Source organism: Girardinichthys multiradiatus, chromosome 11 (genome assembly GCF_021462225.1).
Source record: "Girardinichthys multiradiatus isolate DD_20200921_A chromosome 11, DD_fGirMul_XY1, whole genome shotgun sequence".
In the NCBI taxonomy this organism is placed as follows: domain Eukaryota; kingdom Metazoa; phylum Chordata; class Actinopteri; order Cyprinodontiformes; family Goodeidae; genus Girardinichthys; species Girardinichthys multiradiatus.
In genome coordinates this window covers 52,990-78,334 of record NC_061804.1, presented here as the reverse complement: position 1 = coordinate 78,334, position 25,345 = coordinate 52,990, and the positions used below count along the sequence as shown (strand labels likewise).

Genomic DNA, 25,345 nt, shown 5'->3' with positions numbered 1-25,345 from the left:
ATTTCCATGAAAAATAAGATGTAACCAGGCACTTTGAACAGATTCTGATCCTGGGGGACAGTGTGATGAATTGTGTGGGTTATGCACCCAACAACCGAACATTTAGACTGATCCACTTGCAGCTTTGGCATACTTGAGCTTGGAGTACAAAAGAAATAAATATGAAGAAAGGCGAATTTGGTATCTGGAAGTCTTTGACCTTGTTCAGCTGTACTGCAGCAAATACTGTGACGTAACAGTTCAAAAAAATGCAACAGACGATAGAGAAAACTGAACGGATTGAAAAATATGACCCAAACAGAATATAAGCATATGTACGTAGCACCTGGAGAGACTAAATTCAACTTTTCTGCTCTACTACAGACTCCAAGTACACAAAAACATGTATTTAAAAGCTAGAAAAGTGGCTTTTGCATATGTCCCCTTTAAATCACTGTATATTGTTTCCTTTCTTTTGCAGCTGTAATTTCTTCATTTAATTCTAATAATGAAAGGGACCTATACTATCATTTTGCTTGTTGGAAGTAGCCAGGCCTGGCCCTTTATTTACAAAAAAAGGAATTAAATTCATTCACCACCTTGTGTTTATGTCATAGTTGTTTCTCCCATAAGGAAACGGTTTTCTGGACACTAAGCAACTGTTTGTTCCATTTGAAATCAGACAAAAATTGTTCTGTTCTGTTGTTGGTTCAGGTCTTGCAGAACTGGATCAGATTCTGACAGTTCTTCTGTCCACTGAGATGTTTGTTGGAGGTTTTCTGGCTTTCTGTCTCGACAACACAATACCAGGTAAAAAACAAAACACACCAAACAATCAATCTGTTGCTAATAGCAATAGCTGATAAGGAGCATTTTGTATAATGAAGACCAGCTTCAGGTCTTAGTGCTTCAGAATGAGGAATGACTTGATCCTTATCATTCTGTCTATTTATTTCTCTAAGTTGATCAATTGTGGAGATAAATAATAGAGAAAAAAAAATTTTTTTATACCTTATTTTCAATGAGAACCATGATTGGACCACTTAAATTATAAGATTTTGGGACCATGATCACCCTCAAATAGTTCAGGACAACCTTCTGGAGATGATGTTAACCTCATGACCATACACACTGTAAAAATAGTATTTAAAGCAAGAATAGAAAATATATCTGTTGTCAAAAAACACTAATTTGCCACAGTTGAATATCAAGAATAAACAGTAATAAATTATGTATCATTTAAGACTTTAGACTTTACTTTGTTTCTCATGTTTTAGATGAGTTCTCAGACTTCCTATCTAATTTAGTGTTAAATACAGATCAGGTAATTATATTAAGGGATATTTAACATTCATGTTGACACTGAAAGTGATACCCTAAATATAGCCTTTAATGCTATCTTAGACTCAATCGGTGTTGTCCAAAACATCCAGACCCTCTCACTCCTCTCTTCAATCTCTGGACCTTGTGCTGACATATGGCATTGAATGTACAGCAATAACAATATTTTCTCAAAACCCTGTCCTGTCTGACCTTTTTTTAATAAACTCTGAGTGTAATTTAACTAAGTACTCCTCACCTGAAATAAATTGTCATTATAGTAGATAATTCAACTTGGAGAGACTCACACAAGACAAGAAAAGCAGATGTGGCAATTAGAAAGATTTATTAACAAATCTTTAGTTCTTTGCTGCTTTGGCGCTTGAGCAGGAGCTTGAATGAACATCGTAGAGTTAGGATTAGAGACCTCTTTGCCCAAAAGAATGATCCGAGGCCGGGGCCGAGCTGAAAGAGATTTAGAGGAAGGGAAGAAAGGTGGTGAGGAGTGTTGGGTTGTGAGCCGGACAGGCAGAGCAGGGGTAGGATGTGAATCACACCAAAGGACAAGAGAAAGGAAAACTTGACAAGGTGATGAGAGAAGGAGCTAAGCAGAGCCTAACGAGTGAGGAAGGAAAGGCGGGGCTGTCAGAGCTTGGAGAGGGAATGGTATGAGCCTGACTAGGCGTGGAGGGGAGAATAAAACTTTGCCCGGCTGGCGAGGGGAGGAAAAGATGGTGGCCTGACTAGGCACGGGATGATAATTTAGACTGTCTGACGAGGTGTAGAGAGGGCATGAAATAGTTAAACCCAGAGAGAAGGAGAGTGAAGTCATGACTGTAGCTGACAAGGTAGTGAGTGAGGGGTTCGCTTGTGTGAAGGAGCGAGGGAGAGAGAAGAATTAGCTGTGCATGACAGTCACTGAAGGATGAAGACCTTGAAGAGACTGAGGGTGAGGAAGAATGAGGTGCAATAAAGCGGATCTCGTCTAGGAAAGGATAGATCAGATCTGCAAAAGGCCAACCACCACCAGTTTAATGCAGGATGCTCTTACCTAAGAGTTGAGAGATTGTTGAGCAGCTAGCATGGAGTGAAGGTCTGGGGAAATGTATGAAGAGAATGCTCCATAATTTGAGAACAGACTCAAATTAGTCTGTTCTCAAATGAAGAAATTGATGCCTGCCAATAAACTCCGAATGTAGGAGAACTTGAAACGGCTGTGTTCAAAGCAGAAAATTATGAAAACTAAGACCGTTTGAATGAGAACTGGGTACAATGGAGTTTTATGAGCGAGAAAGAATATTGCGAAGGTTTGCCGGGCAAAAGAATAGGACTTGAGAGTAGAAGAAGCTAAACCTGATTTCAAATACAATTTGGCTGTTTGCAGAAATGGATAAAGGGATGGATTTAGTCCAGCTTCAGGTCTTTGAGAGGAGGAATTGGAGTAGGGAAAGTGTTGGCTGATGGGCAGAGACTGTGGAAGACCTGAAATTTAGAGCAAGACAGAGGATCAGCAACTGAATTAGAATAACCTGGAACACGACGAGTAGAAATGATGAAGTTGTGAGTTACAGCCTGGCAGGTGATGTGATGGAGCTACGGCTTGACAGCTTAGGAAGATGAGTGGCCTTTGTTGATTGCATTGACCAATGTTGCGTTGTCATATAAAGCGACGATGCGCCTTCGTTTCCAGAAATGGCCCCAGACGCAGCAGCTTATGATAATGGGGATGATCTCATAGAAAGCTAAGGATTTGAATTGGGGAAAGGGAGGTGAACCATTCTCCCTAAAAGAATCCCCCAAAACCTACGGACGGAGCTGCATCTGTAAAAAACTGAAATGAGTCAGCCGAGTGAACGACGTCGTCATAAAAGGAGATTCCATTCCAGTTCCTAAGAAGACTGGACTAGAAAGCCAGTTCGGAATGACAGCAGTCATCTAAAGTAACAAGGTTGCGCAGAGAAGGGACAGAACTAGCTAGGTCGAGCAGGCAGGAGATGAAGGAACGACCTCGGGGAATGATACGCACAGCAAAATTAAGATGGCCAGGGAGAGACAGAAGTTGGTGTTTGGAAGCAACTGGGGAAGACATGAAAGACCAAGAGACTTTGCGGATGAGATAATTTGTCTTCGGGTAGCGAGGCAACCATAGCTTCAGAGTTGAGGGTGATGCCGAGGAACTCAAGCTGCTTGGCTGGGCCTGCCGTTTTCTCCACAGACAGGAACGCCGACTTGGTGAAACAATTGTTGAAGCTTCGGGAGAGAGGAGCCAAGGAAGGGGGCAGGGGAATCAATGAGGAGGAAATCATCAAGAAAGTGAAGAACGGAAGGAAGTTTATAGACGTTAAGGAGAATCCAGCAAAGAGGTTCAGAAAGTTTGTTGAACAAATGGGCTACTCCTACAACCAAAAGTAAGCCTCACGGCAAAATAAAAACAAAGATCCCACTTAACACCTAGGAGGTGCCACTAGGAGGGGTGAACAGGCATAGTTTTAAAGGCGTCAGTGATATCGGCCTTAGCGAGCCAAGCTCCTCGCCCAGCAGATTTAACGAGCGATATGGCGTGGTCCACCGTAGTGTAGGAAAGGGAGAAAGGGGTTTTGGGGATAAAAGAATTAATGCTTGGATGAGGGCCGGAGTGAGGAGCTGAGAGATCGATAATGAGGCATTTCTTGCCTGAATATTTGCAAGTGGCAACCACCAAAGGGCTAATGCAAAAAGAAGAGAGGGGGGGAGATTTAAACGGCTCTATCATGTAACCCTTGTAAACCTCTTCAAGAAGTAGCAAGGCAACAACCTCTGGTGGTGAGTGCAGACTGGAAGTTATCGCAAATAAGAGTGGAAGTAGGGGAAGGAGGATCACCTAAGAAAAAAACCTGAGAAAGGCCAGTAAGGAGGAAATCAACAAAAGGTCGGTCTGGATGAAGTTGAAGAAGAAGAGCCAATTCTGGAAAAATGACAGGGGTGGAAAGGTGATGGGAGATCAGGTTTTGGGTCTACAACGGATTTTGTAGAGAGATGTGCGGCGGGGGCAGACAGACTTTGGATAAGCGTCCTTGCAAAAGCTGTAGGTATGGAGAAAAGGACAGCTGGCAAAGGAGCAAACACCTTCATTATTGCAAACACCTTCATTATTGCAAACTGGGGAATTATTAAAAAACCTCGATTTTTCTCCCTTGGCGATCATGGGTCTGAGAGTCCAGAGGAACTGGCCGGATCGTCGGACTCGTACTTATGATTGAAAGTCAGCTGAAGAGCAAGAAGGTCCATGAATGGAGGTCTTTTAACGAAGCTGTCATGGTCTGTGGTTGGTTGGGACTGGGATGCAGACAGATGCTTGGAAGCCACATAGTTTTAGAAGTCTTCTTACTTTAATGACACATAATTAATATGGCTTACAAGAGGATACGGTGCTTAAGACACAGGAAGGTAACAGGAGGAACCAATGGAGAACAAGTGAAATTGGTATTGTCTTCTTGTCAGCAAATCTTTTATTTTGAAGCGATGTATACTGGAGGGCAGCGGTATAGATTGGCTCGGCCTGAATGATGTATCCTGGGAGAACACAAAGGGAGATAATCCTGATGCTGCGGAGACATGGGAGTTGTGTGCGTACTCTGCCCAGACAAAATGATGACTCCAGGACTTGTGATTGTTGGTGCACAGACATCGCAGGGTATTCTCCCTTTCCTGCTTCAGACCCTCGCATTGACCATTGGTTTGGGGATGAAAACCTAAGGAATGTTTGTTTTGGGCTCTGAGGGATGAACAGAAATCCTTCCAAACTTGTGAAATGAACTGGGGTCCTCTATCAGATACTATCTCGATGGGGAGTCCGTGAATCCTGAAAACATGATGGATCAGTAATTTTCTGTAACGGATGCAGATGGAAGTTTGGAAAGAGCAACTAGGTGACAGGCCTCATAAAAACTGTCAATTATGGAGAGAATGACTGTTTTGTTATTAGATGGAGGCAAACCTGTAATGAAGTCGACTGTGATGTGAGACCAAGGTTGACTGGGGATGAACAGTGTTCATTAGAGGCCAGCAGGAGGCTTGTAGGAGTTCTTGTGGGCACACACAGGATAGGCTGCAACATATTCAACAACGTCCTGGTTAAGAGATGGCCACCAGAAATAGTGACAAAGAAAAGCAATAATTGAACTGGACCCTGTGTGACCTGACAACTTAGAGGAGTGTGCCCAAAGGATGACCTGCGACCTAACGTTGAAAAGGACATAAGGCAGACCTGGAGGTCCTTCACCTGGGTCTGGTTCTTGTTGTCTGGCTCTGTGAATCTGATCCTCCAGATTTCAGGAGAGAGCCCTGATGATGTACGACTGTGGGATGATGGGTTCGGGTTCCTGGGACTACTCTTTTGAGGAAAACTAGCGGGGGATTGCATGCAGTTTGGTGTTCTTGGAACCTGGGCGAAAAGTAATAGTGAAATTGAACCGAGACTGACGGGAGTTGAGGCACTTAGCTGACTGATGGTAAGAGAGGTTCTTGTGGTCAGTCCAGACTATGATGGGGTGAGTTGTGCCATCCAGCCAATGTTGCCATTCTTCCAGGGTCAGTTTAATTGGGAGGAGTTAGCAATCTCCAATGTTGTAGTTCCTTTCAAGAGGAGAGAATGGTTTAGAGAAAAATGCGCAGGGATGGAACTTACTGTCTGACGAAGATCTTTGTGACAACACAGCTCCAACCCCCGTGTCAGATGCATCCACCTCCAGGACGAAATGATCTTTGGAATCCAGGTGGATGAGAATGGGGGCTGAGGAGAACATCTTTAGTTCAATAAAAGCTGATTCACCTTCTGGTGTCTATGTGAAAACCTTTTTAGTGGATGTGCGTGCAGTGAGTGTAGAAGCGTTCATGCTGTAGTCCCAATAGAAGTTAGCAAAACCCAGAAATCGTTGGAGCTGTTTCTTGGTGGTAGAAGTAGGCTAGTCAAGGACAGCTTGACAGTAAAGTACTCGAAGCCAAACACGGACTTGGACCAGGACCATGGGCTGGGGAATCCAGATCAGGTTCTGTGGGGGAGTTTCCACTCTGGGAGAGAGGAACACAAAAACTCAGGTAGGAAGCAAGGTCGAGGAACAGGAAGAAAACAGAACAATGTCCGCAGGTCCGACTACTACTCTGGTGAGATAATCTGACGCCTCCTTCAGGGTTCCTGCTGCTTAAGAGCAGTTCGCTGATTAACCCAGATGAGGATCAGCTGCGCGGTTGCACCTGCCTGTCACACCTTGCAGGAAGAGATGAGAGAGAGCACTCCACAAACACCACACAAACCTATGCTCAGCTCCGTGGCATGACATCCAAGAAGTGTTTCCTTCTTGACCTCTGTTTGCACTCTGGCTTTCTGCTGCCTGAGATATGTATTTTGTATTTTATTGCTGTTCACGATTGGTGGGAGATCCTCCTGATCTATTTAGGATCTGTGCTGTTTTCATTGTGTTTGGTTGGACTTTGGGTACCCAAGCACCAGCACCACTGTGAGGTGTTTCCTTGTCTTGACATCAGTGGCTTTTATCTCCAGGCTACCAGGTTGTATATGTTGATGGCTTGCACTTTGTTCTTATCATTCAGCTGGCTTTTCAGGACCTGCCTTATTTACAGTAAGTAGTTGGCTTTGGTTGACTTCCTTTTCATCTCTTATTGGATCCATTTGCACATGGGATCCTAAGGTATTCATAACTGTCTATTTTTAATGTTTTACTAAACTAATGATGAATTAAAGGTGTTTAAGCAACTAAACAAGTTATGATCCCAGATATGTCTGTTATTTCATCCAAATAAACCATATAATTGAATTTAGAAGACATGGCCCTTTTAAAAAAAAATTCTTTATTTGTTTAGGCATTTATTTTTCAAATTTTTATTCAAAATGAGTTGACATGAAATAGGGTGAAGAGAGGGGGGAGGACATGCTGTGAACGTCAATAGGTCAGAAGGTCAGGGTTAGGATTAGGTCCGAAATCCAAACTGCATCCAGACCCAATAAAGAAGTTTTTCACTAAATCTTTTTTACCAATATTTGTTTTTTATTATATGAAGGAATAAAAAGAGTAAATGCATTTTGTTAGATTTCTTTTTTTATGTATCTGCAACCCAGTCTATCCTTCTGTGTGTCTGGGGGCTTGTAGAAGACACCGATGACCCTGCATTGTGTTTTGGATGTAGGTGTGGTGCGTTCTGTGTGGAGACAGAGGCACCAGGTTCAGGGTTCTGAGATGTGGTGGGACCTTGGAGCATTCATTTCATCCAGCAACACTTCTTCTCACGCCTTACAGGCAGTAAAAGTAAACTATCTTTAGAACATTCATTCATTTTGAAAATAAAAAAATTTTATATTGTCACATCTAGCTGCTAGGCATCAAGCATGGATATTGCACTATGTGTCAATGCTATAATTCAAACTGTTCAATGAAACAGTTGCTCGGTAATCAAATCTTCAGTTTTTTAACAATCTTAACATGCTAAAGACTAAGCTGGATGAACAGTTTGAGACATACAGATGTACAGGGGTTGGACAATGAAAGTGAAACACCTGGTTTTAGACCACAATAATTTATTAGTATGGTGTAGGGCCTCCTTTTGCGGCCAATACAGCGTCAATTCATCTTGGGAATGACATACAAGTCCTGCACAGTGGTCAGAGGGATTTTAAGCCATTCTTCTTGCAGGATAGTGACCAGGTCACTACGTGATACTGGTGGAGGAAAACGTTTCCTGACTCGCTCCTCCAAAACACCCCAAAGTGGCTCAATAATATTTAGATCTGGTGACTGTGCAGGCCATGGGAGATGTTCAACTTCACTTTCATGTTCATCAAACCAATCTTTCACCAATCTTGCTGTGTGTATTGTTGCATTGTCATCCTGATACACAGCACCACCTTCAGGATACAATGATTGAACCATTGGATGCACATGGTCCTCAAGAATGGTTCGGTAGTCCTTGGCAGTGACACGCCCATCTAGCTCAAGTATTGGGCCAAGGGAATGCCATGATATGGCAGCCCAAACCATCACTGATCCACCGCCATGCTTCACTCGGGCATGCAACAGTCTGGGTGGTACGCTTCTTTGGGGATTTTCCACACCATAACTCTCCCAGACGTGAGGAAAACAGTAAAGATGGACTCATCAGAGAACAATACATGTTTCACATTGTCCACAGCCCAAGATTTGCGCTCCTTGCACCATTGAAAGCGACATTTGGCATTGGGATGAGTGACCAAAGGTTTGGCTATACCAGCCCGGCCGTGTATATTGACCCTGTGGAGCTCCTGACGGACAGTTCTGGTGGAAACAGTAGAGTTGAGGTGCACATTTAATTCTGCCGTGATTTGGGCAGCCATGGTTTTATGTTTTTTGGATACAATCCGGGTTAGCACCTGAACATCCCTTTCAGACAGCTTCCTCTTGCGTCCACAGTTAATCCTGTTGGATGTGGTTCATCCTTCTTGGTGGTATGCTGACATTACCCTGGATACCGTGGCTCTTGATACATCACAAAGACTTGCTGTCTTGGTCACAAATGCGCCAGCAAGATGTGCACCAACAATTTGACCTCTTTTGAACTCTGATATGTCACCCATAATGTTGTGTGCATTTCAATGTTAGAGCAAAACTGTGCTCTTACCCTGCTAATTGAACCTTCACATTCTGCTCTTACTGGTGCAATGTGCAATCAATGAAGACTGGCTACCAGGCTGGTCCAATTTAGCCATGAAACCTCCCACACTAAAATGACAGGCGTTTCAGTTTCATTGTCCAACCCCTGTATGTTGGACTGCAGGGCACCTGGGATGCTGCTTACTTTACAGGCAGCAAAAGTAAACTGTGAGAATATGGCAGTTGGCATGCAAAAACCTCAGAGCTACAGTGTCTCTACTAGGACAAAGAGAGCTGATGTATTTCTAGAGAACACACAGAGCAACAGCACCGTCTATTGGCACAATAATGTCACCACCCTACATAAATAAAACAAATGTTGCATACAGGTGACTTATCAGGACACAATTACACACATGCAGTGATATCACCATCTCCTGTTTTTCTTCTTCTTGTGCTCAGGTACGAGGGAGGAGCGAGGACTAGTCCAGTGGAGCTCTTCAGGCTTCTCCACCTCCACAGGAACCTCCTCCTACAACTTTCCTCTGGGGATGGATGTGGTCAGACGGATTCACTGGCTCCGCTGGTTTCCCATCTGCCCTACCTTCACAGGTTTCAAGGTGTCTGATGAAGCTCTGCCTCCTGTAGGGGAGGAGCAGGGAGGAGGAGAAGAGGAAGTGGGTGACGTCCCACTGCCAAGTACCAAGGTGTGACAGTGAAGTCATCAACCTGAACCAATTAGGGCAGCAGGAAGTGTCTATCAGATATAATTTGATCACATTAAAGTTGCAGTTTCTTCCAGATGACTGAATAGCTGATCAGAAGGTTCATCCATTAATATGATTATTGAATAAATTATGGCTCCTGCAGCTGGAATGACTTATGACAGTCCCAATGATTTATGATTATGCCTGAACACGTCCTGTTTTCCATCTGCTGTTGCTCCACCGCCTCTTCACCTTTAGTTTTAGAACCTGGATGAAGTGTTTCAGTAAGAAGCTTTTTAAGCTTTTAATAAATTAATTCAACTGTGTTTCTGGTGATGCTCTAATTACCTCACAGGAAGCTTTACAAATGGTGTCCTCACTGGTTACAAGTAAAATTGTGTTTTCATCTTATAAAAGAAAATTTGGTGAAATAAAAGTGTTGATTTCCATTGTAGGACTCTAGCAAATGACACAGCCTTTGAAGATGACATTTAGTCTGTGTATCATCGAAATGTGCTATTTTGAACAGAATATAATAAGATAATTACAAAATCGTACTAAATAGTATCCTTTTGTTTCCAACTAGAGGAATTTTATTGAAAAAAAAAAGTCCATGACAATATTCTATGAAAACTATGTGTAGAAATTCACAAAAATAATTAAAAATGAAGAATTGTTCCTTGATGAATACAATATACACTGAAAACTAATAAGCATAATGCACTATCACCACCTGCCTTAACTATTATATATCTGTAAATTGCATGAATTGCTTCGAGGCCGACCGGTAGTCCATCTCCATGGCCTCACTGACCTCCTCTGAGGAGTTTTTGCCTCAGCTACCACCATGGCTGCAGCACGCTTGGCCCCGTCAGATGCCTCAGAAGTCCCAGAAGTTAAACAGAATTGCTAGGAGTCCTTTTTCAGCTTGACGTCATCCCCAGGTGCGGGGATTGCCACCACGACAGGCACCACAGACCTTACAGACATAGCTATAAAAAGGTGGAAAACATAGTCCATTCGGACTCTAAGTCTCCAGTCTTCTCAGGAATCTGGTAAAAGCTCTCCCAGAGTTGGGAGTTGAATAGGGACGTTCCCAGTCAGGAGATTGGCAGCACGGTGGAGCTCCACTTCAGGCAGTAAAAATAAACAGAATTACTGGACTGAGGTTATGGTTCAAACGTCAGAAATCCATTATACTGTTCAAACAATTAGCACTGAATATCACTGTTCTGGCCCCTTGTAGGGACCAGGTACAACAGCAGTCAGCTGACACCAGCTTCACGCTGACAGGCGACACCTTGTAAATACAGAAACATCCAATAAATGTCAAAGTGGGGTTTTGGGGTGGACCGAAGCGCAGACAAGAGCTTGGAAGCAGCATCTTAAATGAATCCTTATTTTATTTAAAGGATCAGAAACGTAACAAAAATCACTGCAGGTACAACACAGAACCAGAATCCAAAAAACTTCCGAAGTTGCGACAGTGCAGGAACATGGCATGAACGAGGGCAGCAACTGTGAGCGACGAGAGGAACCAGCAAAGGGCAATGAAACAAAACCAACTAATATACAGAGGGAGAACAAAGGCAGGTAATCAAAGGAACTAAGAACAGGTGAGACAAGGAGGCAGGGAGGCAGAGGGAGCAGGTGAACCTAATGAAACCAAAGCATGAGGAAAGGGACTAAAGACAGGAAAGTAAGCAGACCTAAATGAAACTATAAACCAAGATAAAAATAAAGCGTAAGACTCAAGGATAAACATGAACTGAAGGAAACTGAGAAACTGGAGGGAACACAAGAACTTAGTAAAACAGAAACCATAAGGAAACCCCGACTACAAAAGTAAAACTCAAACCAACACTAATGGAATAAAACTAAGAATGAAGCAGAGGAAACGAGGACTAGAATAAAAGTAAACAATATTTAAAGCTAAACTATAGAGGACGATCTTTCTCCTCAGGGGTAATCTTGGTTCTGCCCAGCTGCATGGGCTCACAATTCTCATTTTCTACAGTGAGAGGTGACCGGCTCCTTCTCTCATGCCGGTGTGCAGAACCCTGAGTTATTGATGAGCGACCCTCCTCATGTCGCTTCTCCCTCCTTCTCTCTGCCAGCCGAATATCAATGCGAGCAGCCAGATCCTCGAGTTGTTTCAGGGAAGAGGGGTAGTCACGAGTCTCTAACTCATCCTTGATGTCTGCGTTTAGTCCTTTCATGAATGCATCCATTTGTGCTGCCTCATTCCAACGGCTCTCTGCGGCCAACAAATGAAAGTCAATTATATAGGATGAGACAGGCTGATTACCCTGTTTGAGGGACAATAATCCTCTAGCGGCCTCACGACTTGGAATGACCGAGTCAAAAACTCGAATGAGTTCCTTAGAAAAAGTTTTATAGAAGTTACAAGATGTAGACCTGTTTTGCCATTCAGCAGTTCCCCACTGTTTTGTCTTTCCTGCCAGCAGAGATATAACAAAAGCCACCTAGGAACATTCAGTGGGAAAGGATGACGGCTGAAGCTCAAAATGAATTTCACACTGAGTTAGAAAAGCTCGACATTGGTCTGAGTCTCCCCTGAACATCTCAGGCAGAGAGAAGCGTGCCTCCCTTACCTCTGCTGTTGTCCGTGTCACTTGGGCGTGGTTTCTTTGTGACGGTGGCGGCTCGGAGACAAGATTGCCAGAACATAATATGGAAATTATTTCCTCCATGCCGGAACCCAACCAGGAAAGGGTCTCATCAGCGTGGGTACGCCACTGTTGTGCTGGCGATGAGTCAATTTTTGGCCAGATTTTTCTGCTATGAATCAGAAAAAGGCAGACCCAAGATTCAGCCAGACACAGTACTGAAAGTTTAAAAGGTTTATTCAGCCACAGCAAAACGTCACACAGGTAACACTCCTCACAGCTTCCAGGAATCACTGAGGCAGAAAGAGGGATTAGTGACTTGTAGTCTCTCCAGATTTTGCAGGGATCAGAAAAGCCACTAACCTGCTTTTGTCTTGAGTGGAACTTGAAACCCAGAGGGGAAACCTCAGTGGGCAGCAGGCGGTGATCTCCACAGCACAGGTAAGAAGTGACTCCAGGCTGAATAATCCGAGGACTAGGCTGGCTCAATAATCCAAGGACAGGAGGCGTGAACAAGAGGCGTCAGGCAAGGGGCAGGCAGAGGCATAAATCCAAAAAGCAAGGCAAGGTCAAGAACAATGATCAGACAGGAAGGAACGCTGGATATCTACTCACACGATGGCTTTCAAAAATCTGGCACCGTCTGCCTGTCAGAGTCAGTATATATCAGGGAAGACACAGGTGCTTGGCATGCCACAGATTGCACTACACTGCAGCAGCCACCAGGTGCATCTCATCAGCTGATTGCAGCCAGGGAGACAGGGTAGAGCAGACGTGCCAGAATCATAACAAGGAGAGATGAGCGGCTGAGATCTCGCGAGAGTTGTGCGTAAGTAATATGGCGGTATATTGGTAAACAAACACGACAGAACTCAGGTAAAACAAAGCCAATAAATTCAAGCCGAACATAGAAACGTGTAAAATACTAACCACTGTCTCATATTTTTCCAATAAAACAAACTGGACGAGGAAACCTTGGACAGCCTGAAGAGCTACGTGGACGTATGTTTTGATAACATTGTAATGGGCAAGCCACAAAAATCTCCACCCATGGCCACACCAACATCAAAAGGCACCCGTTCAGAGTGCTCGGCCAGCACCTCCACTATCTCTCCAGAGAAAAGCTATGCTGATGTCCTGGACTCTATCGATAAGAAGCTAACCAGCCTGGATGCCCGTCTCGCCTTGGTGGAAGTTCTCCACAGGGAATTTCAAGCTAACCCTAACCCTCACCCAACCCCAAGCACTGACTATGATTTCATTTGGGTCTATCTGTTTCTGTGGTGACATGCGCTGTACAATGTTAGCGATACACGCACAACTATGGGCACACTAAGGTTTCTCACATGGAATGTGCATGGAGCCGCCACCAGAGAGAAAAAGTAAAACATTTTTAATCAGCTTAAAAGACTACAGGCAGACGTTGTCTTATTACAAGAAATTCATAAATCTGCCACAGCTGCAAATGATCTTAAATCACCTGAGTTTCCTAATCTGTTTTCCGCCTGCTATAATTCTAGGCAAAGGGGAGTAGCAATCTTAATTCACAAAAATTTTAACATTACAGTATTAGACACAGTTACAGATCCAGAGGGTAGATTTATAATAATAAAAATATCTATACATAACCAAAAGATATGTATTGTCAGTATATCTGCCCCAAATGTTGATGACCCCCCATTTTTCCATTCTTTTTTTTCTGCACTGTCTAAACACTTGGACTGCTCACTTCTTCTTCAGGGCGATCTCAACTTTGGTCTAAATGAAGAAATAGACAGGCGGAGTACAACAGGGACTCAGCGCAGTTGGCAATCAATAAATATTGTTAGACAGTACATGAGTGATTATGGACTTTGCGATGCATGGCGATCTCTTCACCCTAATCACAGAGAATATACATTCTTCTCACATGTCCATCAATCTTACTCTTGTCTGGATTATTTCTTAGTCAGCAGCTCATTGTTGACTGACATTTCAGACGCTGAGATACACCCTATAGCTGTCAGCGATTATGCACCTGTTTCCTTAACTAGTAAATAAGAAAGAAAACCCACAAAGCAAAAACTGGAAGTTTAATACATCATTGCTTAAGGATGAAGAATTTATTAAATATTTTAAAAAAGAGTGGACTTCATATTTGGAATTTAATGACATCCCGGGGACATAAACATCTGTTTCCTGGGAGGCTGGGAAAGCAGTGATGAGAGGTAAAATAATCTCATTCTCATCACATAAGAAAAAAAAGAAAACAAACGTATTCAGGAATTAGAAGAAACTATTAAACTGTTAGATGCTTCCCAGGAAGAGGAAAAGTTGGGCAAACTACGTAAAGCGAAACTAGAATTTAATGAAATCATCGACAAAAAAAACCCAATTCTTTGTAATGTAAATGGCAATAAATCAGGTAGCTTTTTAGCTAACCAACTAAAAATAAATAAAGAACAACAATATTTGCTGTAAAAGACTCGACAGGGAATACAGTTTATGATCCTGAAAGAAGAAACAGCACTTTCAGAGATTTCTACCAAGCTTTATACTCACCACAGATAGACCCGTCAGATAACGACATTGATCAATTTCTGGATAAGGTAACAATTCCTAAACTATCAGGTAATCAAGCGATGGCCCTGGATGTACCACTGACTTCAGCTGAAATCCAAGAAGCTCTCACAAGCATGCCCAATAAAAAGGCTCCAGGCCCAGATGGATTCCCAACAGAGTTTTACAAAGAATTCTGGAATATTTTGGCCCCAATATTCCAAAGAATGGTGCAGGAAACCGAAACAAATGGCAGACTTCCGCCAAATATAAATTCTGCCAACATCACTCTCTTGTTAAAACCAGGAAAAGACCCAGTACTCCCTACCAGCTACCGACCCATATCCCTTATTAACGTCGATCTCAAAATAATCTGTAAAGCCCTCGCAAAAAGACTAGAAAAGGTTACTCCTCTCATAATACATCCTGACCAAACTGGATTTATTAAAGGTAGGCATTCATCCACTAATTCACGTAGATTACTTAATTTAATAGATTATTCCTACAGTGAAAATATTGAAACCAATATATTATCTCTTGATGCAGAAAAAGCGTTTGTTAGAGTTAACTGGAAATTCTTGTTTGAAACCTTGACTAAATGTGGTTTTGGAAGCTCTTTCATAAACTGGATAAAAATATTATACAGTTCCCCAGCGGCATGTATCAGAACAAATAACCAAACATCTTCCCGCTTCTGTCTTCAGGGGGGCACCAGGCAGGAATGCCCACTTCACTTTCGACCTCATTATTTGCTATTTTTATTGAACCACTAGCAGCAGCAATCAGACAAACTACAGATATTAAAGGCATAAAATGCAGGAATATTGAACACAAAATATGTCTTTATGCAGATGATGTATTACTCTTTCTCCAGCATTCGCAAACCTCTGTCGCTCAGGTGATTGGATTGATAAATTCTTTCTCAAGAATTTCAGACTATTCTATAAAATGGTTAAAATCGACAGTTCTTCCAATTAATTGTTCTTTCAACAATTTTCCTAATATACAACTACAGTCAGGGAATATTACATACTTGGGCATTAATGTGTCTCCTAGATTGGCAGATTTAACAAAACTAAACCACATCCCACTCTTAAAAAAAGTGGAAGATGATCTCGCTAGATGGAAATCTCTACCCATATCATTCATGGGCAGGGTTGCTTCAATAAAAATGATGGTATTGTCAAAAATCAATAACTTATTCTCAATGATTCCGAATAAACCGTCATCTGACTGGTTTAGATCTCTGGACTCCTCTATCACTAAATTTTTCTGGAAAGATAAGCCCCCGCATATTAGCCTGAAAACACTACAAAAGACCAAAGATAAAGGAGGACTAGATCTGCCTAACTTTCATCTTTCACCTTCCCCTTCAGTTTGCTTGTTGGGCAACTTAGATGATGTCATCATAGAGACAAATTCAGTTCACATGGTTTTCACTGCCTTATGCATCGCTAAGAAAACTATCCTCATGAACTGGAAAAATAAAAACCTTCTTAATATTAAGATTCCAGTTTGTTCATGTAAATGATAAATCATCTTTAAACTCCAGGGTTAATTGTGGAGTACCACAGGGTTCAGTACTTGGGCCAATTCTCTTTACTATATATATGCTTCCAATAGGTCAAATTATCAGGCAGCATGGAATAAATTTTCACTGTTACGCTGATGATACTCAGCTTTACTTATCCATAAATCCTGATGAGCTCAACCAGTTAGATAGACTACAAGCATGTCTTCAAGATATAAAAATTTGGATGACTTTAAATGTCTCGTCTCGTCGTCTTCCGCTTATCCGGGACCGGGTCGCGGGGGCAGCAGACTCAACAGAGACGCCCAGACGTCCCTCTCTCCAGACACCTCCTCCAGTTCCTCCAGGGGGAGCCCAAGGCGTTCCCAGGCCAGCTGAGAGACATAGTCCCTCCAGCGTGTCCTGGGCCGTCCCCTGGGCCTCCTCCCGGTGGGACGTGCCTGGAACACCTCCCGAGGAAGGCGTCCAGGAGGCATCCGGTATAGATGCCCGAGCCACCTCAACTGGCTCCTCTCGATGTGGAGGAGCAGCGGCTCTACTCCGAGCCCCTCCCGGATGGCCGAGCTCCTCACCCTATCTCTAAGGGAGTGCCCGGCCACCCTACGGAGGAAGCTCATTTCAGCCGCTTGTATCCGGGATCTCGTTCTTTCGGTCATGACCCAAAGTTCATGGCCATAGGTGAGGGTAGGAACGTAGACCAACCAGTAAATTAAGAGCTTTGCTTTCAGCTCTCTCTTCACCACAACGGACCGGCACAGCGCCCCCATTACTGTGGCAGCCGCACCGATCCGTCTGTCGATCTCCCGCTCCATTCTTCCCTCACTCGTGAACAAGACCCCGAGATACTTAAACTCCTCCACTTGAGGCAGGAACTCCCCTCCAACCTGAAGAGGACAAGCCACCCTTTTCCGGTCGAGTACCATGGCCTCGGACTTGGAGGAGCTGATCCTCATCCCAGCCGCTTCACACAGGCTGCGAACTGCCACAGCGCATGCGGTAGGTCTTGGCTAGAGGGGGCCAGCAGGACCACGTCATCTGCAAAAAGAAGAGACAAAATCCACTGGTCCCCAAACCAGACCCCCTCCGGCCCTTGGCTGCGTCTAGAAATCCTGTCCATAAAAGTTATGAACAGGACCGGTGACAAAGGGCAGCCCTGCCGGAGTCCAACATGCACTGGGAACAGGTCCGACTTAGTGCCGGCAATGCGGACCAAACTCCTGCTCCGCTCGTACAGGGACCGGATGGCCCCTAATAAAGGGCCCCCGATTCCATACTCCTGGAGCACCCCCCACAGGGCATCACGAGGGACACAGTCGAATGCCTTCTCCAGGTCCACAAAACACATGTGAACCGGTTGGGCAAACTCCCATGAACCCTCGAGCACCCTGTAGAGGGTATAGAGCTGGTCCAGCGTTCCACGGCCGGGACGAAAACCACACTGCTCCTCCTGAAGCCGAGGTTTGACTATTGGTCGGACTCTCCTCTCCAATACCCTGGCGTAAGCCTTACCAGGGAGGCTGAGGAGTGTGATCCCCCTGTAGTTGGAACACACCCTACGGTCACCACCACCCCAGTCTGCCAGTCCAGAGGCAATGTCCCCGACCGCCACGCAATGTTGAAGAGACGTGTCAACCATGACAGCCCTACAACATCCAGAGACTTGAGGTACTCAGGGCGGATCTCATCCACCCCCGAAGCCTTGCCACCGCGGAGCTTTTTAACCACCTCGGTGACTTCAGCCTGGGTGATGAAAGAGTCCAACCCCGAGTCCCCAGCCTCTGTTTCCACCACGGAATGCGTGATGGCAGGATTGAGGAGATCCTCGAAGTACTCCTTCCACCGCCCGATAATGTCCTCAGTCGAGGTCAGCAGTCTCCCGCCCCCACTATAAACAATGTTGGCGAAGCACTGCTTCCCCTTCCTGAGGCGACGGACGGTTTGCCAGAATCGCTTTGAGGCCAACCGGTAGTCCTTCTCCATGGCCTCACCGAACTCCTCCCAGGCCCTAGTTTTTCCCTCTGCCACAGCCCGGGCCACAGCACGCTTGGCCTCACGGTACCCGTCAGCCGCCTCAGGAGTCCCACAAGCCAACCACAGCCGATAGGACTCCTTCTTCAGCTTAACAGCATTCCTTACTGCCGGTGTCCACCACCGGGTTCTGGGATTGCCACCGCGACAGGCACCGCAGACCTTACGGCCACAGCTACGGGCAGCAGCATCGACAATAGATGCGGAGAACATGGTCCACTCGGACTCTATGTCTCCAACATCCCCCGGGATCTGGTCGAAGCTCTCCCGGAGGTGGGAGTTGAATACATCCCTGGCCGAGGGCTCTGCCAGGCGTTCCCAGCAGACCCTCACTATGCGCTTGGGCCTGCCAAGTCTGTCCGGCTTTCTCCTCCTCCAGCGGATCCAACTCACCACCAGGTGATGATCAGTGGACAGCTCAGCCCCTCTCTTCACCCGAGTGTCCAAAACATGCGGCCGAAGGTCTGATGATACGACAACAAAGTTGATCATCAACCTCCTGCCTAGGGTGTCCTGGTGCCAAGTCCACTGATGGACACCCTTATGTTTGAACATGGTGTTCATTATGGACAATCCGTGACTAGCACAGAAGTCCAATAACAAAACACCACTCGGATTCAGATCGGGGAGGCCATTCCTCCCGATCACGCCTCTCCAAGTGTCACTGTCGTTCCCCACGTGGGCGTTGAAGTCCCCCAGCAGAATAATGGAGTCCCCGGGAGGGGCACTATCCAGCACCCCCGACAGGGACGCCAAGAAGGCCGGGTACTCTGCACTACCACTCGGCCCGTAGGCTGAAATGATAGTCAGAGACCTCTCCCCAACCCGAAGGCGCAGGGATACGACCCTCTCATCCACTGGGGTAAACCCCAACACGAGACGGCTGAGCTGGGGGGCAACAAGCAAACCCACACCAGCCCGCCCCCTCTCCCCGTGGGCCACTCCAGAGTAGAAGAGAGTCCAACCCCTCTCAAGGAGATGGGTTCCAGAGCCCACGCTGTGCGTGGAGGCGAGCCCGACTATTTCTAGTCGATATCTCTCGACCTCCCGCACAAGCTCAGGCTCCTTCCCCCCCAGCGAGGTGACATTCCACGTCCCTAGAGCCAGCCTAAGCATCCGGGGATCGGGCCGCTGAGGTCTCCACCTTCGTCCGCCACCCAATCCTCTTTGCACCGGTCCCTCATGGTTCCCCCTGCAGGTGGTGGGCCCACTGGGGGATGGCCTCGCGTCTCTCATTCGGGCTTGGCCCGGCTGGGTCCCGCGAGGAGCAACCCAGCCACCAGGCGCTCTCCGACGAGTCCCGACCCCAGGCCTGGCTCCAGGGTGGGACCCCGGTGATGGGACCCCGGCTCCCATCACCTAGAGCCTGTTTACCATGGGAGACCCTACCAGGGGCATTTAGGCCCCAGACAACATAGCCTCTAGGATCATTTGAGCACTCAAACCCCTCCACCACGTTAAGGTGGTGGTTCTTTAAATGTTTTACTTCTAAATTCAGACAAAACAGAAGTTGTTGTCTTTGGACCGGAGTCTTTAAAAAAAGAAACTGCTTAGTCAATCACTTAACCTGGATGGCATTAAATTGACCTCTGATAATAAAGTTAAAAACCTTGGTGTTATTTTTGACCACGACATGTCATTTAAATCCCATATTAAACAGGTTTCTAGGATTTCCTTCTTTCACCTCCAGAACATTGCCAAAATTAGAAATAACCTATCCAGGAGTGACGCTGAAAAACTAGTCCATGCATTTGTTACTTCAAGGCTGGACTATTGTAATTCTTTACTATCAGGATTTCCACAAAATGCAGTTAAAAGCCTTCAGCTGATTCAAAATGCTGCAGCAAGAGTTTTGATGAAAATTAAAAAGAGAGATCATATTTCTCCTATTTTAGCTTCCCTTCATTGGGTCCCTGTTAAATCCAGAATAGAATTTAAAATTCTCCTCCTCACATATAAAGCCCTTAATGATCTAGCTCCATCATACATCAGAGATCTGATTAGTCCATATGTTCCTAACAATCCATAAGATATCCAGATAAAGGTACAGATATTTGTATTGAACAGGAGGAAAACACACCTTATTTCCTTGGAAAGACAGAAGGTTGCAAAACTATTATATCTGTTTCATGTGCTTTAACCAACAGACATAAATTTGAGTCATGTCCTATCAGAACTGCTGCTTATACCATTTCAGGATCTTTGGTCCCAGATCCCTTTGTGTTAACTTTTAATCTTACAGCCGTACCGAATGGAAGTAAGTTGTATGACCAGGCAGGTAAATTAACCAGGGTTCTTGTTACTTTTCCTAGTAGAGATGGGAACTCGTGTCCTACGAACATGGTTTGGATGTGTGGAAATAGATTATATCTGAATCTGCCTGCTAATTGGTCTGGAGTATGTTATCTAGCTCACTTCACAACTTATAATTCAATCAGCCCATTATTAGAGAGGAAGGTTTCACTGTTTTGATCGAGAAGCAGCAAGCTCTTAGAACAATGAGTTTGCAAACTAGAATGGCTTTGGATTATCTGTTAGCTGAGAGGGGTGTTGGTTTTGAAGAATTTTCCTTTAGTTGTGATTATCTTGTAATCAGAAGAAAGGAGTTGTAATGGAAATCCTTTTATTAAGTGCTCTAAGGAGTTCTAAAGTGTATGACCTTTAGGTTACCTCTCTGCTTTTATAACATCTGTATTAGAGGAGGAAGCTGTAAAAACCAGGATCAGATGTTTAATGGTTAAAACCCATTCCTTTTGGGTGATGTCTCAGGAAGAGCAGATGGTCTGTTCATAGAGAACTTTGTTACCTCTGACCCGAGGAGGGTTTAGGGTCGTAAAGCACAAACTCTTTTAAGTTGAGATAACACCCACATACTCTTTAAATACTGTGTGTAAATGTTGACACTGCACTGAACACAAAGACAGATGACTATGATGACAGAAAAGTTTTATTTTACCGAGCTACAAAATAAAGACCACTACTCCTATGATGACATGTTGTAAATGAAAATATCTTTGATGCCTGAGTGTATTCATAATTGTACTTCATAAAATGACTTTATAGCAGAAAATCGAAAGAAGTTGCTATTTAAGTGGAATGAGAAAAAGTACAATGATGACATGAACAAGGCTTGTTTTAATTCTTTTACTTTTATTACATTTTGTTTTCTTTGATTTATTATATTATTATTGTACTCTGAGTATTTTTCCCACAATATAATCTGCTTTCCGTCCGTGGGTTTTTCGCTCACACAGAGTGTTTTCTTTTGCATGTATCAAATCATGACTTTATTCGTGATAAAAAAGGAGAGACTGTTTGAGAACTTTTGGATTGTTTATCACTCATGTCTGCTCTAAGTGCCTTTCCCTCCTTACATGCCACAGAAAGGGATATAGGTCAGACGAGTGAGTTATGCTTTTATCAGCAACATCTAGGGGCTGTTACCAAGTCCTCACTCCCTCTCTGTTTAAAATCAAGACACATGAACCCTAACCTTTCTGACCCCACGCACACACACACACACACACCCTGAATGTTTGTTGAACTGTGTGTGAACCAGCATGTATAAATAAAGAGAGAGGGGTGCCAACACTTTGTAGTCTGCACTGCAAAGTGAGCTACCCTTGCTGCACGTAAAACTGACTCTGTATCGTTCTTGCCTCTGAGTTGACTAACCTTTGACTAACCCTAACCTAACATAAAGTAAAACTGTATAAATAATGAAAAATAAAAAAAAAGTTCTGTGAATGTGGGAAATTGTGGAATAAAACTGCATGAAGGCTTAAAGGAGTGTTCAACTATTTAATCAATTTGAATAACTTCATGAATAGAAATTATAACTTCTTATCTGCTTCTGAGTTATTTATTTATAGATGATGATGTTTGTAACTTAGATTGTAAATTAACTTGATACAAGGCCTTGAAAGTTTACTTGCTGCTGAACAGAACTGATTTATTGGGAATAATTGCTTTAATAATTAATAACAATTGCTATTGACTGGACAGGAAAGCTGTGCCCTAGTTTCCCTCTCCCTCCAGGACGCCCTGACACCAATTGGCCTACTTCATCAAGGGGAACCTTTCAGAAAATGTGTTTTTGAAATTGATATGTCTGCTAGAATACAAACTGCTTCCTGTTAGAACCAATTCTAATCTTTTAAATGACACCAAGGCAAAACAGGAGAGACAGCTGAAGGCTGTGGAAACAGGATGTTGAAATTATTTCTTGTCAAATTAGAAAAGCTTTGGATATAATCCTAGCAAAAGAAGACGGTTTTGTGATGTTTTTGGAGAGGCTTGTTGTTCTTTTATTCCCAACAATTACAGCACCTGATGGATCTCTGACGAAGGCCCTAAAAGGATATTAATCACTGTCCATTGAATTAAAATACAGGAATCGATGAACAATTCACAAACATGTTTGAGACGTGGTTTGGAAAATGGGGAAACCTACTGGTGAGGTTATTCACGTCATTGACTGTTGTGATCGCAGGTTGTGTATTCTGATGTGCAACGTGTATTCCAGCTCTCATCCTCAGGTGTATTGATCGTGCGATTGGTTCCAGTGATACCAGAGGTTTGAGATTACCAGAATATCAAATGGATGTGGTGCCAGAGCCCACACTGATGTTGTCCACTGAGTATTTAAGCACAAGTGATGATGTGGATCTCATGGAACCAAACCAAAGTGCTGGAGAAATTATGACACTGTGCTATGAGGAGGACCAGACAACTGCAATAGATAATTGAACAGGGTTTACGTTTCAGGGTCTACAATATACTGATACACATTGTGCTGCTCATTTCTGCTGTGCTTCTAGGTTTTTGTTATTTTTGTTGTTTTAAATTTTTCAACAGGGCATTATTATCTATTTGCGATGTTTTAATCGTTTAAATTTCAGACACACATGACAGGTCTGTTCTATGGGAAACAGAGGGGGTCCACACACTGAGAGCTGCAGGCAGTTGCCAGAGAGATGGTACTCCATTTGGGGGACAGAGTTACACGACGGACGGAAGGAACTGCCATATTCTAGCTTAGGTCCATATGCACTAGATACATGGATTGATGGGAAGTGGGTTTTTCCCACCTCAACAGGTGGATTGTTATGGATGTATGATTCTGTGGCCTTTTCTAATCATCTCTTTGCTGCCTTAATTAAATATATCTGTCCCTGTTGCTCATCTGCTGCACCGCTCACTGCTACAGCTTACACAACATAACTGTTGATATCACATAAATTGCAACACATAGACAAAGATAAACTGATACAAGAGGATGACGCCCTTTAGGCTCATCCTTATAGGGGAATAACTACAACCATGGACTCAGGGGGTCCAGGAGTGACAACCGCCTGTCAGATGCAAATAGTTAAGGGGTCGGGCCCCTCAAATCAACGATGTAAGAAAGAGGGGGCCGTGATCAGGCTCACTGGATTGACAGAGGATAACCCATAAGTGAAAAGGGGGCCCGCCGTCTGACCCGATATCCTTTACAGTGATTTCTGTGACTTAATAAATAATGTTGATATTATAGGAATCAGAATATTTGATTTAATGGTATGAATGATGTACCAGATAAGTTAATGACAGATTGATTAAATGAAATTAGTTAAGCACCTGTCATGAATGAAAGTATTAATAGGACCTCGCAGGTTATTTTTAGTTATGTGTTCACCTCCATAGGTTGATTTTTAGGACGTGTTAAGTAATAAATGGAGGCTGCTTTAAAGTAAAAAGTTTTCTAATTGTGCTAAACAGGTACATTGTTTTTGATAATGATGAAATATTTTTGACTAAGATCCATATGATTAAGTCACTATGTGGCCTGCTTTAATAATAGTAATAGTAGTTGATGATTACCTACAATTGGGCGTAATCTGCCCGGTATGAATATATGATTTTATATTCCATTTTAAGACTAACCTTTTCAAATAGCTGAACCTGCCAAAAGACGCTTAGGGATGGATGTCGCTCAGGGGGCAGAAAAGATGGACGAAGACAATCAACACTTAGGGTCTACATTAACTGATTCACATGATGTTAGACAGGATTTTCTGCTGTGCTTCAGGCTGTTGTCCTTTCTCTCTCTTTTCTCTAAATCAACACATACAGGTTTGATGGGGTTAGACTTGTCTCCACTAGGTGTATCAACTGTTGCTTAGACACAACCAGGGGTCTACCGGAGAGATGGCGTTCCTCCGTGGCGGAGGAGGAACCACGTGACAGCTGGAAGGAGTTTCCCTGGTCATATATAGGTTTAACACACACATACAAGGTTGAATGACTGTTTCGGGGGGTGGGTACCCAGTTGCAGCTGGTCCACTACCCAGTGCCTAGGGAGTTAACTGATCTAAATTAGTGAGGTGCCTTTAAATGACACCTCATCAGGGGGGTTGTTAGGAATAACCTTTATTAATATGACTCATAGCTGATTTTCCCATTTATACCATAGTGAAATAAAATATAAGTTATAATGTTTCCCTTTTGTTAGAATAGGATAAGAATGCTCCTCGACACACAGTACAAGGATAAATGGCCCAAGGATTGTCCTAAATGACCTGAAGCTGGGGCACTGGGTTTGATAGTGGAGCAGCTGGTATAACTGGTTTGGTTAGAAAGCTACAGCACACTTAGATTGTTTAGTAGCGGGTGTCCATACTTAACCTAACAGATAGACACCACAATGGTGACACATAGTCTACTGATAATCACTGAGGGAGGGAACATCCATTGCATTGGAGTACCAGATATAAAACTATATGTGACCTTCTATCGAGGCTTTTCGTCATCCTCTAATAGACGGAGACGGTCCGAGACGGGAGCCTCAGCGCTGATCTCTGTAATCATTCCTCTGCCTTAATTTAGATTAAAAGAGCTAAAAGTTAGAAACTGTTTGAGAGTCGTTCCTTTAAGAGTCTTTAGATAGAGTGGTGACTGTTACCGGGGTCCAAGTACCGGTGGAGCTCCAAGGCGTCTGACCGCCAACAGGGT

The 25,345-nt window shown here is 43.9% G+C and overlaps 1 protein-coding gene across 1 annotated transcript in view; it reads left to right on the top strand.

Annotated features, from left to right (window-relative positions):
- slc23a1 (solute carrier family 23 member 1) overlaps window positions 1–9,951 on the top strand; it is a 64,386-nt gene extending 54,435 nt beyond the window's left edge. The window contains exons 13-14 of the mRNA XM_047378443.1: window positions 694–789; window positions 9,381–9,951. Of these exons, the coding sequence (XP_047234399.1) occupies window positions 694–789; window positions 9,381–9,631 (347 nt within the window). The 3' untranslated portion in view covers window positions 9,632–9,951. The remainder of the gene's footprint in view (window positions 1–693; window positions 790–9,380) is intronic.
- The last annotated feature ends 15,394 nt before the right edge of the window (window positions 9,952–25,345 follow it).